Source organism: Chiroxiphia lanceolata, chromosome 6, assembly GCF_009829145.1.
Source record: "Chiroxiphia lanceolata isolate bChiLan1 chromosome 6, bChiLan1.pri, whole genome shotgun sequence".
In the NCBI taxonomy this organism is placed as follows: Eukaryota; Metazoa; Chordata; class Aves; order Passeriformes; family Pipridae; genus Chiroxiphia; species Chiroxiphia lanceolata.
Window position 1 is genome coordinate 39,001,479 of NC_045642.1, and position 19,484 is coordinate 39,020,962.

General features: G+C 41.7%; 3 protein-coding genes and 1 long non-coding RNA gene across 4 annotated transcripts in view; 1 reads left to right on the top strand and 3 right to left on the bottom strand.

The window, feature by feature from the left end:
- Window positions 1-546: 546 nt before the first annotated feature.
- On the bottom strand, window positions 547-4,833 carry SPTSSA (serine palmitoyltransferase small subunit A). The gene is made up of 2 exons (XM_032691410.1): window positions 4,654-4,833; window positions 547-1,799 (listed from the first exon to the last, which is right to left on the bottom strand). The coding sequence occupies exons 1-2, from the start codon at window positions 4,754-4,756 to the stop codon at window positions 1,696-1,698; spliced, it is 207 nt and encodes a 68-aa protein (XP_032547301.1). The 5' UTR covers window positions 4,757-4,833; the 3' UTR covers window positions 547-1,695.
- LOC116788511 lies at window positions 4,459-7,681 on the top strand. Its single transcript, XR_004357658.1, has 2 exons — window positions 4,459-6,307; window positions 6,598-7,681. It is a non-coding gene; the product is annotated as an uncharacterized LOC116788511 (long non-coding RNA).
- A 1,912-nt stretch (window positions 7,682-9,593) lies between these two features.
- EAPP (E2F associated phosphoprotein) lies at window positions 9,594-15,266 on the bottom strand. The gene is made up of 6 exons (XM_032691835.1): window positions 15,132-15,266; window positions 14,453-14,634; window positions 13,061-13,159; window positions 12,581-12,704; window positions 11,667-11,786; window positions 9,594-10,215 (listed from the first exon to the last, which is right to left on the bottom strand). The coding sequence occupies exons 1-6, from the start codon at window positions 15,203-15,205 to the stop codon at window positions 9,951-9,953; spliced, it is 864 nt and encodes a 287-aa protein (XP_032547726.1). The 5' UTR covers window positions 15,206-15,266; the 3' UTR covers window positions 9,594-9,950.
- A 236-nt stretch (window positions 15,267-15,502) lies between these two features.
- The window catches only part of SNX6 (sorting nexin 6), a 28,312-nt gene continuing 24,330 nt past the window's right edge, over window positions 15,503-19,484 (bottom strand). The window contains exon 14 of the mRNA XM_032691156.1: window positions 15,503-17,310. Coding sequence (XP_032547047.1) covers window positions 17,257-17,310 — 54 coding nt within the window. The 3' untranslated portion in view covers window positions 15,503-17,256. The remainder of the gene's footprint in view (window positions 17,311-19,484) is intronic.

Here is a 19,484-nt window from a genome sequence, read left to right on the forward strand (position 1 = left end):
TGTTACTTCAAAAAGAGTATGTTAACTTATTAACTCCATATATGCTTAAAACACTCACAACTCTGGATACACTTAAATAAAACCACAAAAAAGCACCACAAACAATAACAAAAAACACCACCCCAAAAACCTACCCAAGTTTTGATAGCCAGTTACTAATAAGTGAAAGCACTAATTTAGAGGGAGACTCCTACCAATTTAGGACAGTTCAGGTTCACCTAAGAAGTTTAAGGCTCACTGTTTATAGCTTCCAAAACAAAAGGGTTTTTAATCAAATACGCATGAAGTTTTTAAATAAAGGGGAAAAACACCCTTTTCTCATAAGAAAAATTTTGAGAAAATTAAATAAACCTAAAAGGCAGTATTTCTATAGGTACTGTACATCTATAATTTCTGATTTCAACAGAAGTTGCATAAAAGATATAGCAGTACATATTATTACCGGGCCATTAAAATCACAGTACTTTGGTCAAGTATCACTGTTCTTTTGGAAAGTTCTGAGAAAAGCAAGCAGTATTCAGAAACATATTAACTTCTCTAAGAAAGTTTTGCATCAAAACTCTGCTTTTAAACTTTTATTTTTTAAACAACAACAACAAAAAATTGTCCACTTAAGAAAGTTGTCACCATCTTACATTTCAGAATACAAAACTGAAAAAAATCCCTATTAAAAAAAAGACAGGACTTCAGCAAAGTATTCAGCTACTTATTGCTGTAGTTGTAACTCAAGTCCATTGAAACCCTTGTGTTTTGGTCATTTGTAGCGAAAACATGTTTGGAATACTAGCAGCAATAGAAAACCCCTTTAAAACCTAGACATAGTTACACTGTTGAGTGAAAATTAGCAGAAACCATAATCATTGGAACATAATAAAGTATCCTGTAAAATTACAATTGAATTGGTAGCTAGAAAAACAGGGTTGATTTAAAATGCTAACCCAAAGCCTTATATGGGCCTATGCCAGTAAAGTCCATTTTCCCCCACTAGATAAAGCTGAGAACTACAACACTACTTGAAACATAACAAATGCAGTCTTCACTCCGCTTCAGTGCCTCATCTCCCCCAACCTCCTCCAAAAGGTAGAATACATAAGATTGAAATAATGGCCAATTCCAAATTTAGGTGATATGCACAAATATACTGTTGAACAAAGTTTAGACAGCAAACAGTACACCTGAGTTCAGTCATACAAACTAACTTCTGTAAATAGCGTTAAACGAATATATCCACGTCTCTAATATGAATCTAGATGTATTTTCTTACAAAACGCATTAATAGAAATCTCCAAGCAAATACATACCATACAATAGCAAAAGCTTTAAGCCCCATTTAATAAGATGACTTTCAGATTAAAAATAGAAGGCAATTAAGATTTACTCAAAATTACAATTAAGAAAAGCATTCACAGTGCAATATTGAAACTGTCACAAAGTTAAGAAAATACTGATATCAAAGTACAATCACAATGTTAAAGTAGACAAAACTAGCATATCTTGTAAAATTAAAAGGAATGAACACAACATAGGGGACATCTCACATCTCATGTCCCTGCTCTACATATCTCATTTCCTAGTCTTCAGAGTCATAAGCGTGTCTTTTGGACATTGGTAGAAATCTTGTTAAAACTAAGAGGTTCATTCTTCTTTGTAGAACACATTTCAAAGCCCAGTTACTTCTTGAAGATAGGTTCTTCATCACTGCACAATTTCGAAGTAGTGCAATATTGCCATGATGTGCTGAGGCATGAACACATAGCCTGTGTAGAGTGCCATTCCAACAATGGAAACTAGCATGGAATCTGAATTACAGTTGAGGAAAAAAGCATTTGAAACAGGAAGTGCATGAGACATCACAAACTATAGCATTAAAACTTTACCAGTTACTATCTTATAATGTTATGTTTTTCAATCAGAGAAGGTCAACTGCATTCAGAAATTACAGCTATAGAAAGAACCTACTGAACACCCAAAACCAGAATACCGGTAGAAGCTATTAGCTGAATTGCAAAGGATGCCTTGCAAGTTATCCCCTGCCTTGTCACGGACACAAGAGGACAGGCCAGAGCACAGGAAGCGTGATGGAGAACAGAAAACGGGCACTTAGAAGACACAGGTTTTTACATGCATCTTCCTAGGTGTTGAGCAATTCTGCAGAAGCCAGCCCCATCCAGCCAAGCAGAAAAAAGTCAGCCATCACAAAAATCCAAAACAAAACAAAACCACAATAATATGACAGCTGTACTGAATACTACCATTCTTATTTCTGGATGACCTCATTTTTAAGCAGACAGCATTAGATGCTGATCTCAACTTCCTGGAATAGAACGACCTAAGAAATTCAATTTATGATGCACAAAACACATCTGGTGTGAAAGTTGTACTGTTAGCACAATAGTCAGGAAACCTCACATCCATTTCTAGCTTCCAGTGTCCTCTAGGGCTCTAAGTCACTACAATATTTGGTCCGTTTCTCCATCAGTAGTACTTTACTATAGCAGATCACACTGCAAAACAAACTTTACATGAAGCTATTATCTAAAAAATCTTAAGATGACCACTTTATTAGCTGAATGCCTAACAGAAGTGAGACAACAGCTTATAAGTATATGTACAACTGGACTTTTGTCAAGCTCTAGGGCTCTTGAAGCTTTATCTAAAGACATCAGATTACTGAAAGATTACACCACTGAAAGCTTAAGGTTTCAGAAATTCAAAAATAATGGAAATTAATAAAAATCTGTTGATTTCATCCAACTACCTGCAGAGATTCAGTAAACTTAGACCAAAGCGCTATAAAAAGCACTGGAGATTAACAAGCATGATAACCCCAGACAGCAGTACTCAGTTTCCGCAGGTGAAACCAGAGGAGCTGTGCATGCTCTGCCTCTTCGTGAAATCAAGTCACCACACACAAGTGTAACAAATGCTCTATGACTGACTTCCCTATGGCAGAGTAGAGGTATTAGCTGTGCTTATTAGAGCATACTAGCTGCTTAGTGTATTTATAGTCCCAGAAGACAGTAAGAGATACTAAAATGAAGGTCAACACATAAATCCACATTTCCGTATCAGCGCTCTCCTCCGATGCTGGAGCACAAGCAGCAGTGTGACACGCAGCAGAGCCACACACCGTTAGCTCCCAAGGCCGCTGTGTCTGCGGTGCAACCATACACCACCTGGCAGACATGGCCCACCCACGGCCAAAGAGTCCGGTCTGAGGACAAAAAAAAATTTTGCTGATCTGAGATCACAAGTGATACTTGTGCCACTCATTACATTTGTCAGTTATGGGGCAATTACAATATGAGCATTTTATGAAAGCAAATATGCATACACTTTCACTTAAGTTAAAAAGGAAAAAAATACTCATGACTAATATAATTGCAGTGAAAACAAAAATTTAGTTTCCTCAGTGAAACATACATGGCATAAAAGGAGAAAGGTTAGTTAGCAAGGAATACATTTTGAAGGTAAGAACCCCTAGCTAAAGAATTGTGCAGGGTAAGTCTACTACAAAAGTAGTAAGTTTTTATAATCTCCATTTCTACTGACTTGACACAGGAAAAAAATAAATGTCTGATCACACCACTGTAACTTGGGCAACGACTCTTACATAACAAAAGTGAGTTTCTTTACAGAACTGAGCAGTATGTCAGTAAAAGCACCTTCTCACCACTACTTACACCCTTCTCTTTGTTAAGGTTTTCATTCATTTCTCTTTGCCTCTCAGTGTTAACTGGAGATGGCTCAGGGTCATTCACACTGAGATATCGTTTTAAGTCAAGATCAAAACAGCCACACTTCAGAGAGAAATACTTGCAATGCCATAATAATACTAGAGAAAATATACTACTGCTAAGAAAGGACCAGGTAAAGAAGAAAACCTGTAAATAGTCTTGATACAGATGCCTTTACATGAGCATCTATCAAGTTCTTCCACTCCAAAAGAGACAAACTTAACAGTTCGAGGATTAAATACCTATAGAAGAACAGCCATAAGACAAAGCACTATGAAAACCTAGGCTTGCAAGGTTTTGCAGCGTGCACATTTACTTTCCTCTAGGCAAAAATACAACAGAAAACACTAAAGACACCTTAACAAAAAAGCTCGGGATTTGAGTACAAAAGCCGGAACTGCCATAACTCTAGAGATATAAACTTGTGCTGGAGGAGAAACGAACTAGGTCGCCAGACGCCCGGACAGGGGATGCGAAACAGCTGAATGAGGATTATTCCCAGATCGGGCAACACATTAGTTTGGGAGGGAGAGGAGCTGAGCCCCTGCCTGCGAGGAGGGGACAAGGTTCGGTTCCGAGCGGAGGCTGCCGCTCCTCTGCCCACTGCGTGCTCCGGCCGCGCTCGGCGCCTCAGGCCGGCTGCCCCCGGCCCAGCCCGGCCCCGCGCCGCTCCCCTCCCGGCCCGGCCCGGCCCGGCCCTGCCCGACCTGACTCTCCTCCATGCCCAGCAAGCCCCGCCGGGGCAGCGCCCTCAGCACGGCCGAAGCGCTCCCCCGGCACCGCGCCCGCCGGCCCGGCGGAGCCGCCACACCCGCCGGGCCGCCTCGGGGCAGCCCCAGAGCCGCCGCCGGGCAGAGCGGGGGCAGTGGGCAGCCCCCAGCACCGTGCACACACACACACTCCTCCAGAAGGATACTGAAAACGGTGCGTTCCCAGGGCTCCAGCATGTAGAGCGCGGTGACCAGCAGGTACTGGTAGTACAGCCACGACATCTGCTTCAGCGCCGACACCAGCGCCATGGCGCTCCCCGCCGCCAGCGGCACCGCGCCGGGCCCAGGCCGAGCGCAGCCGGGGCGGTGCAGCCGGGACAGCCCTCCCCCGGCCCCGCCCCGCGCCCGCCGACACGGAGAGGCCGCGGCCTGTGGGGCCCGCACGGGGCGGTACCGGCGCTCCCACGCCCCAGCGGAACGTCTGGGGCACCCCCGGCACGCCGGTACCTCGGCCCTCCCCGAGGAATGCCCACATCGGGCCCAGTATCATTACATTACGCGGCTGGCCCTGAACCTGGTAACCTGCCAGCCCGAGTCACACCTCCTGTTCACATTTGATCTGGGAATCGCGGCAGACCCGAAGCCGGTGCTCGGCAGGGCCCACGGGAGGCACGTTAAAAATGCTCTGCACAGGCCTTCTGTTTCGTTGTCAGAGGGTAAAGCCCACCCAAAAACATGGCTCGGATAAATGCGACCTTAAGATCGGCCAACTGTGATGACATTGATCCGTATGAATAGAAAAAAGAAAGAGGTTTTCAACGATCAACTGTTTACTGTGACTGTTGCTAACTTTTCACTTCCCTAAGGCACTTGGAGCCAGAAACCAGAGGGTGTGGAACACCCCTGCCCTGACTGCTAATTTGCCTAAGATTAATAAGAAATTCCCAGAGAGCAGTTTGGGACTACATGATTAGGAAGGCTCTTGGCAGTTTATACTGCCACTCTAGAAGGCACGAGTTGAAAGCCAGCTGGAAAGCGATGTACACAATCATCAGGCACCTTAACTAAGCAGAGCATGCATTGCAACCACCAGGCAGCAGGTCCAGATCACCAGCCAGGACCTCATTTGCCAAGTGTGCACACCGTAGCCGCCGATTAGATACTGAAGTCGACCCACTATACTCACTCTGCTTGGTAAATCAATTTGCAGTTATGTCACTGAGCAGTAATTCTGTTCCTGCAGCCACCCCACTGTGCTGTTTGTACAATGAAAAACAAGGAAATACAACCACAGGAGGATGCACATATGAGTTATTTACAGAGCTGCAAAATAAAACTACAGGACCAGGAGATTACTGTGAAAAAGAAGAGCACCTGGCAGACAGAACTTAGACTATACTATTTCATGTGAAATCCCTGAAAAGGGATTTAATTCACCCAGAAGACATTTAGACACACTTTATCTTTGCAGATTTATTAAAAGACAAGTAGAAATGAGAGCACTCACACAGTTAATACCCCCACACAACTGCCTACAGGAGCTGTTGCCCCTACCCAAGACTGCTGTTGCTTGTTGCAATTGCTGCTGGAGGAGCCCTGTGTTGGTGTAGCTGCTTGAAAAGGCAGTGGTAATCATGAAAGGCACCTTTCTGTATAAACATGTCCAAAGTTCAAGGACAAGTGGGGTATTCAGCACAAGTAAAGCATTATTCCCATTCTAAGCTGCAAGACCATTATCAACATGGAGCAAACAAATCCCAGTCCTGTCTGCTCCTATGATTCCTAACAAGGAGCTCTGCAATTCAAGTGGTAAGGCAAACAAACCGCAGCAGCAAGAAAGGACCTGGGATAAGAGGAAAGGTAATATCTAGAGGTGTGCTGTCTTCAAAATCCCCCACTGCATCTGCCCTAACACCCCAGGTGGGTGGCCCCTTACACTTTTTTGGTGTGGTGCATATTCATGAGAGGTTTTTTGCTAGTTAGCCCCTTCAGAAAATGGACAATATTCCTCTGTATAGAGTTTCCCGTCCTTCACCAGCTCCATTTTACCCCTGCTTAGGGACTGTCATCACTTAGTAATAATCCTGATACCACCCACATCAATTCTTGAGCCCTCGAAGTACATTCCCACGTGCTCATGTTTCCAGCAGGTCAGTGCAAAGACCCTTAACCTAGAAAGCCTTCATGCTTCACCTGGAACATGAAGAGAGCTACATAGAGGCCAGCATGCCCGAAAGCACAGACCATATGCTCTGTGTCACATCTGTTCCTCCATACTTCTACCAAGAAGAAACAGTTCTTTGTACATTCAAAATTTTCCTTATGCACCTCCTGGCTCATGGCACAGTAACAATTTCTCTCACTTTAAGTCATCCCACAGCTATCTAATACTGCAAGTCGGACACTCCACTAAGGAGTCTGACTAGTAGGTAGCAAAGCTGAGACTGAGATCTTGTTTCAGGCATATCCCAAAACTCAGAACCTGCATGGCTCCATTTTATTTGTAGGTTGCACATGCAGAGGAAAGCACATCATACTGGCCAACCAATTAAGTGTTCAGCAGCTGCATCAACAGTTCTGTACTTCATCAAGCAGAAGATAAGTTTCTGCTGATTTGAAAATAGGAATTCAATGTTTTTCTCATGTAATCCTGACAGAAGAACCAACATGTTTATTTCTTCCTAATCTCATTAACAGTGTAGAATGAGTGTGTGTAGATTAGTAAAATACTACACCAGGGACTATAAAAGGTAAGCAAAGAGTCACAAGATTTTATTATAATCTAAGGCACAAAAGAAGTATGTTCTTCAGGTTCTTGCCTCCTAAGTTCAACTATTTCTGACGATTCCTCAAAGCACATATAACAAATTATTCCTAGTACTATTACAACAAAAAGCACAAAGATGAGATTTTTTTTCAGACCATTGTTCAAAGTAAACTTAAAAACATATCAGGCTATAGAGAGGAGATTTAGTAAAAAACAAGTGTTCACCTCTTAGGCATACACCTGGAGGAAGACAGGGAAGGATCCATTGTTAACTATGCAGTGGCTTCATAAATATCAAGTAGCAGAAGCTCTTTATTCTTCCATAAAGAAGATGTAAATGTACTAAAGAAACAGAAAAAGCATGCAAATTAGCTCTTTGGTCATAGATCCGATCATAAATTTCTTCTTAAAATGTGTCATCATAAGGAAAAAGGACAGTAAAGTTCAGTACTTTCTTCATATACATATTTATATGTAGAACACTCATTCAGTACTTTCTTCATATACATATTTATATGTAGAACACTCAGCTGTATTGTTAAGACATTAATATGCTGATTTAAATGATCCATTGCAGAACAATCCATGCCAGCAAACTCAATATAAGCTCATTTTCCATTCTATATAAATGGAAGTTTCAACTTTTTGAGATCTTAATGAATGAAAAATCCAAATACAGTGACAATTCCTTCTTTATCAAAGTGTCGTGGTTTTGGCTGGGACAGAGTTCATAGTCTTCTCAGTAGCTTGGATTTAGTATGAGAATAATGTTCTCATGAACACTCTGATGTTTTGGTTGTTGCTAAGTGGTACTTATCCTAAGTCAAGGACTTTTCAGTGTTTCATGCTCTGCCAGTGAAGAGCTACACAAAAAGCTGGGAGGGAGCATGGCCAGGACAGCTGACCAAACTGGCCAGAGGAATATTCCATACAATAGAATGTCATGGCTCCGTATATAAACTGGGGGAGTTACATGGAAGGGGGTCGACTGCTGCTCAGGGACAAGCTGGGTATCAGTCAGCAGGTGGAGAGTTGTGTTGTGGTGGGCTGACCCTGACTGGATGCCAGGCACCCACCAAAGCCGCTCTATCACTCACCTCTGCAAGTGGACGGGAGAGAAAACACAGGGAAAGATCGATGAATTGAGATAAGGATCAGGAGTGATCACTCATCGCTAACTGTCATGGGCAAAACAGACTGAACTTGGGAGATATTAATTGAATTTATTACTAACAAAATCAGAGCAGGATAATGAGAAGTAAAATACATCTTAAAAAAACCTTCCCCCCACCCTTCCCTGCTTCCGAGGCTCTACCTCCTCCCACTCCGTGGTGCAGAGAGATGGGGAATGGGGGTTACCGTCAGTTCATCACACATTCCTGCCACTGTTCAGGGAGAAGAGTCCTTTCCCTGTTCCAGTGTGGGTTCCCTCCCACAGGAGACAGTCCTTCACAAACTTCTCCAGTATGAGTCCATCCCACAGGCAACAGTTCTCCGCAGACTTCTGCAACATGGGTCACTTTTCCACAGGGTGCAGTCCTTCAGACACAAGCTGCTCCAGCGTGGGTCTCACAGAGGGTGACAAGTCCTTCCAGGAAACCTGCTCCAGCGTGGGCTCCTCTTTCCACAGGTCCACAGGTCCCTGCCAGGACCCTGCTCCAGCATGGGCCTCCCATGGGGTCACAGCCTCCTTTGGGCACCTGCTCTGACGTGGGCTCCTCCACAGGCTGCAGCTGCATCTTTGCACCCCTGTGGACCTCCGTGGACTGCAGGGGGACAGCTGCTTCACCATGGGCTGCAGAACCTCAGATCCAGTGCCTGGAGACCTCCTCCCCCTCCTCCTCCACTGACCTTGGTGTCTGCAGCGTTGTTCCTCTCACATATTCTCACTCTGCTCTTCTCTGGCCACAACTACTTCTGTGCAGTAACTTTTTTTCTTTCTTAAATATGTTATCACAGAGGCATTACCACCATTTCTACAGTGGGTCTGTCCTGGACAGCTGGCACTGGCTGTCAGATATGGAAGAATTTTCTAGCAGCTTCTCACAGAAGCTATCGCCACTACCAAAAGCTGGCCACGCAGTAGTGCATCACTTACTTTCCCTCCTCTTACTATTATCATCATCATAATCACATTTGGTTTCAGCTATTAAATTGTTCTTATCTCAACCCATGAGGTTTACCTTTTTTTCCAAATTTTCCTCCCCACTGAGGGAAGGGGGAAGTGATCAAGCAGTTGTGTGGCTTAGTTGCCAGCTGAGGTTAAACCACAACACAAACCTACCCGTGTGCAAATCTACCAAGAACACAAGCCTAAGGACACCCAACATGCTGACTTAAGAGTTGTTTATCCCATGCCATAAACATGATCAGTGCAGCTACAGAGAACCAGTTACTATACAGTATTTATTCCAAGGAGCAGTTCTAATACATACTCAGATAATGGATAGTATACATACAGGGAATGATCATCATATACAGATCTTACATGATATTTACAAAATTTTAAATCCCCAATGATGCAACCGCCTGACAGTAGAAAAGAATATTGCTCTCAAATGCATGCAGTTAACTGTATTCCTTTCAGAAAGTTTGCAGAAGTCCAGCCATTATAAAGTTCTCTGATGAAAATGCACATTTACAAGACCACAGTTTAAAAAGGTTAACATGCCTGCATTTCTGACACTTCCCACATTCTTAAAACAGTGCAGTAATTTTTCCCCCTGCATTTGCACATTAGGAGTGGCTGGCTAGAACATTGAAGAAGTGAAAAACTTCATCTTTATCCATGACTGCCACTTCAGTTGAGCATTCAGTACATAATACTGGATGATATACTTCCTCCTCTTCTTGATTTGATTGTACAGAGCTAGTTTCTTTGCTGTGCTTCATCTTCTTACTTCTGCTCTTTACCTTCTTTCTGTATTTCAGTATTTCCTCTTTGTTAACAACGCAGTTCATCACAAACATTGCTCTATACTGTGTTTTGTAAGATTCATGTCTGTGGAGAAGGGGAGAAAATCTGTTACCATCACTGAAAATGGGATTAAAGATACGAAGTACTACGACAAAGAGCTGAAAGCCAAATAAATATGACATTCTATAAACAAAAGTCACAACTACAAAAATAATAAAATCATAGAATTGCAGCCATCTGTCATGTTTTTAAGGCATTTTTAAAAAAAATGCTGGCTGTTGCTGAAATAACCAGCCTGGAGTACAATGGTACTGGTACTGCAGAATTATGCATGGCTACATATAGCTGGCAATAGGAGAAAGATCAGGAGTGCAAATGACTCAGCTACTGGCACTGTCATCCTAAAATGTCTTGCAAGCCTGCAATTCCTTATTTATAAATAACAAGCATTAAGACATCACACTAGAAAAAAGCATGTCTATAGTAAAACATAAAATGCATTTTCAGCTGTCATCAGTCTTAACAACTGTATTTCTGGAGCATGTAGCAAAACTCAGGGTTTTTGTTCAATTTAACACAATGTCCCTAGAGTGCAGTTTTACAGCAGCTTAAACCAACATAACAGTGGCTGCAGAAGTCCTACCTTGACTTCTGCTAGCTTTACTGCTTGTATAATGTTCTGCTGAGCTATTTCAGTTGATTAAACCCAGGAAAGACCAGTTTGGCAATAAAAATTGAGAGTCTTCTGTCAGCTTAGCAAACTGAAATACTTAATTATAGAACAGGGTCAGGAAGTACCAGTGCCAGCAAAGCAGACAGAGAAAAACAGCACCCAGTAGATGATTTAAGGCTGCTGTGGAATTTCATCCTCAATCATCAAAAATACTCAGTAAATAATAAGTAGCTTATTCCTCATTTCACAAGATTTTTTTCTCCTGTTACTCTCAGTTCAAGAGTCCTCTCCTTAGCATAGGGTAGGCAGCACTAACTAGATTTGCGACGAAGATACTGGAGAGCAGTAAACACAGTATGGATTCTCACGTAAATCCCTTCCTGGCACTTTTAATTGTAACTAAAAACCACAACTGTTAAGACTCAAACCAAGTAAGAATTCACTATCTTGATTTTGCTTAATCCTCCTTTAACAAGGCTCTTTTACACAAAAATAACCTGTAATAGTTTCATGCCTCTGAACATCAAGCAAATAGGTACAGATAATATATCTAAAAAAACCCCAATCTGCCTGAACTACCTGCTTAGTCCATAATTATTATTTTTTTTTAAAAGTTTACCTTGTCCACTTTGGTAAAGTTCTACCTTATTCTTCCACATCTCCCCATTGTAGGTTAAAGTGATCATCATTCTTACAAACCAGCATCCAACTCTAAACCTGATTCACACCTACCTGCCTTCCCTTTATTAGTGACACTTTGCAAGACAGAATTGATAAAATCCGTTGATCGAACTGAATACAATAAAAATACTCCTGACTGAAAAAAGACATTACAAAAAGACCCTTATTGTTCACTAGTTACCTCTGGCAGTCCAGGCATAATGTTGTCATGCAAGCAGGGCAATTCAAAACAGCATCACTGTTGGGGACAGGTGCAGGTTTTGCCTGCTGCCGTTGTGGAGCTCTTCTTTGGTTACGGTACCTACCAATGCAAGAAAGGAGGAAGGAGAGACAAAAAATTAATTACAGGCCCTTGCTGTTGGTCATATCAAGTCAACTGTCAAACCTTTTTTACATTAAAATACACCATAAATAAAGCAGGGGGAAAGCACATACCAGTATCTGTTCATTTACTTTGTACAGATAATTTTCGTTTGGGGAGACAAATACATCGGCATGAGAATTTGTGCCTGATAACCCTCTCCTCTGACAAAGGAGGTATCTCAAGTGCAATCTCTGCAGGCAACATACATTAATATTATCTTATTCAACAAATATACATGGAGAATTTTACTTCAGTTGCAACAACCATTTTTCTACTTTACCCTTCAAAAAACCCTTAGTAAAGCAGATTTGTGCTGTTCCTATTTTATCTGAACATTTTGTGGCTTGCTAAATTCAAAGTTTCCAAAAAAATTTCCAAAAATTTCCAAAACTAGAAATACAGTATTTAGTAAGAACAGATATTAATTAACAACCAAATTATCTTACAACTTTTAACTCACAGCATGGTTCTTCAGATGAGATCTACAGACAAAACTGGCTTACAGAAGTCGGAAATCTTGATTTTAAAAATTGCAAGTTTTGTGCAGTTTTACTCAACTTCCATTACATACACATTAAACATTTTATGGGCTTCTAAATTTCATATACTGCAAGTTATAAATAAAAAATAGTTTCGCTGCATGGACTTGACAGCACTGGCTTTTCCTATACATTCACCATTTTCATTTAAAATTCTCAGTTGATATCAAGCAGCCAAGGATGGTCTCTTACCCTCTCCTCTGTGAGTCTACCCACTCTTGGTCTCTACTGTCTTCCTCTGGGTCATATAGCAGTTCATCATTGGAAAGAATCCGACGCTGCTGATCTTTTCTGTTTTTCCGGACGTCGTGTGTATCTGGAAAGATTTGTGCACGAATATGTTACATCCATCAGGCATATGATAATTCTCTACTTAAATTATCAAAATATTTTTTCAATTTTCCTTTTCCATCCTCACAGTAAATTTAAACTGAAACTTAAAGGTCTAGCTCATCTCTCCTCCACATAGATAGCCCCAAAGCATTAACACACCTTACATACACTGGGATACATCATCAAGTTGCAGGAACTACACTGAGATTTATATAGGCTGGTAATTCCCCCTAAAAGGCTGCCTTCAGGAACAGCCTCTTGACCCCCCCAAGAGAATTCTACAGGGTCTGAGAGTGAGAAGTACCATAAAGATGCCCTCCTCTCTCCTCTATCATTTACCTGTTTTATCTTCATCCTCTGAATCAGAATCAAAGTAAATATCATCATAGTATTTTGAAGTGGTGGCAGGTCCAGTCTGCCCAGTACTTGACGAAGTACCTATGGGTGCAATTAGAGAAAGAAATGGTAGGAACACGCCAACAAAAGGACAGCAAGTACACAGCCCAGAACAAACCTTCACTTTCGTTACTCTAACCAGAGTGCTCTGCTCTATCTGGGTGTGTTAAGTAACAGCTCTCCCAATTTATTCCCGTATCCTGATCATCCACATCACTTGTGTTATTTCACTTACAGGTGAAAGCTGCAAAGCTACTCCTTCCCTCTGAGATGAACCTCAGGAAGGTTTAAAGGAAGGTTTCTCCCAAGGTACACTCCCTTTAGGCACAGAGAGCACCACAACAAATATGCCTATCTCTGCCCTATGTAATACAGAGAAGACACTCCACAAATCTTTACTCATGTGAAAGAAATACAGGTGTAGCACATTGTTTCACAAACTTTGATTACAATAAAATTCACTAAAAAAGTCCCCCAAAATTTCAGGGCCACAGAAGTTCAAAAAAGACCTAGATGAACTGCCAAACACGTGCATCATGGCCTGTCTGCACCAAAACTCCTATCCTGTGCTGTATGGATGTGGTGGTGTAAATATTGCTATATATTCTTAACTGAACAAAATCATATTTGGCCACTAACATAGATAAAACTAATAAATGCGCTGAATGCAGAGTGAAGTCCCCAGACTGATGTGACTACTACATTGATTCACCAGGACATTAAGAACACTTTGCAAGTTGTTTTGTAATAAGTAAAAACATACGCTAGTCAAATGCCAAAGCATCCATCTCTTGCACCCATAATATACAAATTCCAGAAAATGGGTATCTTCAATGCAGTTTTACTATTTGCTGCAACAATTATGAGCGGGTAAGGGAGGAAGTGATTAATATTTTTCCTGTTTCCCCCAACTGATTCAATATACCAGATGCTATTCCTTTCTTCAAGAAAGGCCTCCAAAGCTTGACAGCCATCTGGAGCCACTAGATAAAGTACAAGAGACTGCAACCTGCTCAAGAGACTTCTAAACATGCATGAAAGAACTTAAAGAGATATTGGAAAAAAGAGGTCTGACCTAACAGAAAGAAATCATACTAAAGCAAGTACTCAGAAGTTCAAAACCACCAAAACTGAAGTCTTAAAAAAATGAAAAAAGCATTCACTGAAACAGCACCTTGTGATCATTTCCACAGGCCCCATCAGCCATTTTAAGACTTTTCCCTTGGCTTAAAAAAACTCAACTATCACTGCATACACAGCCTCCCTAGCCAAGAGAATACTACATTAACTTAACTCATGACTTTTATATGCAAGCAGCTGTTAAGCATGATTTACCCATTTCTGGGGATATCCATTTGCCTTCCATAGTCTTCATGGTGGTGTTCAGTTCTGCTTCCATCTCCTTTTGGAACTCATCATCACTGGAAGACTCACTCTCCCCAGTCAGGCACTCGCGTATCAGCTTCCGCTTCTGGTCAGGAGTGCCGTGTAGGAGCACATCCACCTCATCCTCTGAGCTACAAACATTTAAGCGTTACACACCTAATTGCTGCAACCAATTTAAAACACGGACATAGTGACTTGGAGAACAAACACCTGAATTGTGTGGGTTCACTAGGAAGCACTTACTCATATGTTTATGGAAAACGTACTTATTAAAACACTTTATTAGCTTGGTGATATTAAAACTCTGGTTTAAACGCAAAGGAGCTTCAGCCGACTGTGTCCCTGCAGCTCCCGCTCCGCGCAGGGGCCGTTTTAACACACCGCCATCGGTGCGGTCAGAAACGTGAATACGCCGGTTCCAGGGAAGGAAATCCCGCGGCTGTTGCGAGGGCAATCCTCCTGCACCCCGCGAGCGGCCCAGGGCCGGGGGTAGGGCCGGAGGTAGGACCGGAAGTAGCCCCGGCGCACAAGGCGCGGCCTGGCCCAGCGCCCGGAGACGCCAGGCGAGAGCCGCCGGCCCGATCCACCCCGCGGCCCGCAGCTCCAGGCGCCCCGGGCTCGCCCGCACCTGCTGAGAGCCCGCTCATCGTCGCTGGGCTCCTCCACCACGTACGGATCATCCTCCTCCCGCAGGCGGCTCATGGCGGTATCCGCCACAATCCCGCTGCCAGGCCCGGCCCCGCTCCTTCCGCGCGGCCCCGCAGCTTCCGGCGGCCGAGCCCGCCCGGCCCCGCCCCGCCCCCTCAGCCCGGCCCCGCCCCCGCCCCGCCCCCTCGGCCCGGCCCCGCGGATCCCGGGCGGCCCCGCCCAGAGAAGGCGGGGATCGGCCCCCCGGCTCTTTGCTCCTTGGAGCTGGAAGTCTTCGGGTCACGTTTTAAGCACTTTGCTCCGGCGTTACCGAGCCGGGATCAGAGTTTTAAGAGACACACCCAATACCAAGAGGATTGAAAAAAGTTTAATGAGCTAGTAACACTGAACAGCAAAAACTAACCTAAAAACTGTTCCCACATCCTACTTAAAATATTTACAATTTTGGTAACTGTATATACATTGTCATCTTTGTCCCTTATAGTCTATTTATAGATGAGTTCCTTAGGAATTATACCTGTTATATTTGGAAGATGAACAGCACAGTATTAGTGCAATAGGCATTGCTGGGAATACTCTGTACTAGGCGAGTTGCCAAGAGCCATTGGGCAACGGCCATCGAAGCCTGAGGTGATGCGTACACGAATCAACACACAATGCAAATTCCTCTGCAATGTTCTGATGTGCAAGGCAGCAGGGTAAGTATACTACACTGTGCAATTCACCCTATTTGAGAAAAAAACAAAACAAAACTTTCACCTCTGGTACAGGGCATCTGTAACCACAGAGATATTGACTTACACTGATCTGCACTTCCAAATATACCGTTCACCCAAAATTCTGCTGCTCCACTGAAGGCCTACAAACCCATATAAAGCAGCAATCCCACTGTGAAGAGCAATTCATCAAGTAAAGCCTAATTTTACAACATCCTGAAACTACACAACAGAACAGCACCTCTTGGAAAAAACCTGTGGTTCAAGTAAGAGACATAAATCAATACAACTATTAAAACTGGCTTCATAGTTCTAAGTTCAGTTAGCAGAATGAGATCTTTTTCACACATTCCTTCAAAGGGGATACCTTCACTTTTTTTTCTGAAGCAAATCTTTTTATCTCTATCACAGTGGGGCAGTATTACCTTTCATAGATATTTTATGCACTTTCTGAACTCCCTTCCACTACTACTTCACTTTTCTGGAAAGAAACCCCCAAGAAGTTCTCTGTAAAGTATTTCTGCCAAAGAAATTGCAGAGTCAGCCACCAAGCTCAAAACAATTTAAGTACATTGGATAAGAAAGTCACAGACAAAGAGATAAAACCTGAGAATGCAAGTGAAAAAGTACCGGGCGAGTAGTGTCAGACCAATCCAGTACTTAGTCAATGGTTTTTACGTGATGAGTAGAGAAAAAAAAAAATCTAATTTACTAGAAAATATAAAGCTTACAGATGATACAATGTCTGCATAATTTTAGAAAAATCATTGATTTCATGGTTTATTTTACAATAATTGGATTAGTCTACAAGTTAAGGCAAACATACTAATGCATCTGCTTTTCTTTTTAAATCATAGTTATAAAGGTTACACAAAATTCTCCAAAATTTCTAAGAAATGTTCACAATTGAAAAAAAGATAAGTATTTTGATATCAGTACATGGAAAAAAACTAAGACAGTGTATACAATGTCATTATAGTAACAATATTGAAATATCTAATGGTAATATTTAGGCCATTTGAACAATGTGTTTCGAATGGTGAGCTTCAGAAATTACTTACAAAGGTAAATAAGATTGCAGCTGTATCATAGTATTCATAACATGAATATGATTACATTGGCTATTTTCACAAAATCCGAGCATTTGTTTTCTGAACAATGAAAGCATATAATGATTAAATAAACATGAATATGTATGTGTAACAAGTATACTGTTCATATAGTCTGGAGCTACTTTCAGGTGTTTGTTCTAATTCTTTTGAAAGAAGAAGCTTGCTTATGTGCACTTTGTCAAATGTTTTCTCCAGGGAACTGTAAATGCCTATTTAAAGTTATGAAAACAAAATCCAGAGGAGGGCAGCCCTTGTTAGTGGGAGGATGGAGCGTAGCTTATGTGTCACCGTTTAACACTGCCAGACAGCTCTGCAGAAGCTGTAAGTTACCCTGTAAAAATAAAGAAAAATATCACCACATTTCTTTCTTTTACGCTTGTGACAGATGTTTTTTAAATAGCAATACCAGCACTAAAGCAGAACAGACAAGTTTTAAGCATATGGAAAAATACTTGTGTAAGAAACTTTTATCCTAAAAGAGTTTTTTGAATGTAAGAATATTGTGTCATGGAACTAAATGGAGCCAACTTGAGACTCAAAAATAAGCACTTAGTACCATTTTCAGGTTTTCTCCTCAAGATCTAGTCTAGTCACAAAAACTATTAACTGCACAGCACTCTCTCAGGAATGAAGTTCATAGCTGCAAAGTTTTAAATTTTTTATATCAAGTACCATTAGTCTGTGACTGAAATATGATTCCCAAAGCGTAAGTATGCATATATTACACTGAGAACTGGATTTATCAACAAGTATTAAACAATTCATAGCATTCAAGATTTCCTTGCTTATAGCAGCCACCTCAGCTCACAGCTCTGTTCAAGGACAGCTTGAACTTTTTTTGTTTGAAAGACAGCAGACTGATTTACCAGCTTAGCCAGGTGATTTAGCCATCAAAGTTGAGTTTAGCAATAACATCTGGAGCTACAGAAGTGATTATCAGAACATTACCTCAGCTTAACTCTAAACCAAGCTCTGCCCTTCTTTCCAAACACAGTTTTTAATCTTATTTAAAGCATTCTGATTATACCATAAACAGACGGATTTTCAGGTATCTGAATGAATTTACAGAACCAACACCTTTGTGAATTGAACCAAATATGATTGACAAGCCAGGATTTACTTTGCAGAAAAAACCCACCAAAACAACGCAGTATTCACAATATTCACACTGTTTTGTGCATGCAATTACACTTAGATCATTTTAAACTACTAGCTATTCACTATGAAATAGCGGGACTAGATTTGTTCCCAAATTTGAAATCTCTGTGTAAGAAAAAAATGTCAGGCTGTTGACAGTGTTAAGAGCAATTCCTGTCAGATTCAGATAAAATGCAGAACACACAGTTTTCTGAATGCCCACTTATGAACATGAGAAAACCTGCTTACTTCTAACAAAAATGTTGGATCCAAAAAGAAACATGTAAAGAAAACTTCAGACAGACAAAAGCATGTGAGTAGCTGTGATTTGCATGCCCCTCATAAACAGTCCACAGAAGTACTAAAGAATTTGTAATTACTTTTCCAGTTAAAAGCATTCCAAATGACCTGTGGTAGATAAGCAGAAGGACACATCCTTCATCCCAGAAAGGTAAGAAATCGTAATTCTATCCCCCATTAAGGGTTTTATAATCCAGATTAAGCAATTAACTGATTTAAAGGCTTCAAAGCAGAAGATTCCCAGTTATGCCTACTGAATCCTCCTCAGTCTTATCCCAGAAGGCAGCAATTTCAGTTACAGCTTCAACAGTTTTCTTGTCTTTTTATGCCTATATTGGCAAAGGAGCATCACAAGCTATTTCTTAGAAGGCTTGTAATTCTGTGATATGAACAAGTTCTATATAAGCAAGATACATGGGGACTTGGTGGCCTATCTCTGTGGTGTACAGAATTCATAAACTAAGGTCTGTTACTGAAAAGCTGATTATTGACTGTAATGAACTAATGAATGAAAAGGAATACTTCAGCCCAAAGTATACTTGTGAACCGCACATGTTACTGGTAACAAAAGTGTGACAGGAGTCTTTTGGCCATGTTCTTACAGTAGCATGAAATATATTGGCAATTTACAGGCCATTGTGTAGCAATCTAAATAGACAGTACCAATATATCTGTTGTTGTTTTCACTGGGGGAGCGTTAATTGCCTTCACAGTGGCTAATATGGGGATGTGTTTTGGATTTGTGCTGAAAACAATGTTGATAATATTTAGATGATGATGTTATTGCCAAGCAGCTCTTACTCAGCCTTTTCTGCTTCTCATACAGCCATGCTGGAAAGGTGGCTAGGGGTGCATGGGAGCTGGGAGGAGACAAGTCGGGACAGATGACCCCAAGTGACCAAAGGGATATTCCATAACATATGACATTGTGCTGAGTAGATAAAGTGGGGGAAAGAAGAAGATGGGGGCATTCAGAGTGTTGTCTTCCCAAGTAATCATTAAGCATGATGGACCCCTGCTCTCCTGGAGATGGCTGAACATCTGCCCACCCATGCAAAGCACTCAATT

Coding starts and splice junctions, on each gene's coding strand:
- SPTSSA (XM_032691410.1), bottom strand. CDS start 4,756: ATGGCGCTGGTGTCGGCGCTGAAGCAGATGTCGTGGCTGTACTACCAG. Junction 1,800..4,653: donor CTGGGAACGCACCGTTTTCA/GTATCCTTCTGG, acceptor ACTGTAATTCAG/ATTCCATGCTAGTTTCCATT.
- EAPP (XM_032691835.1), bottom strand. CDS start 15,205: ATGAGCCGCCTGCGGGAGGAGGATGATCCGTACGTGGTGGAGGAGCCC. Junction 12,705..13,060: donor AGAGGATGAAGATAAAACAG/GTAAATGATAGA, acceptor AAATCTTTCCAG/ATACACACGACGTCCGGAAA. Junction 10,216..11,666: donor TTATGCCTGGACTGCCAGAG/GTAACTAGTGAA, acceptor CCTTCTCCACAG/ACATGAATCTTACAAAACAC.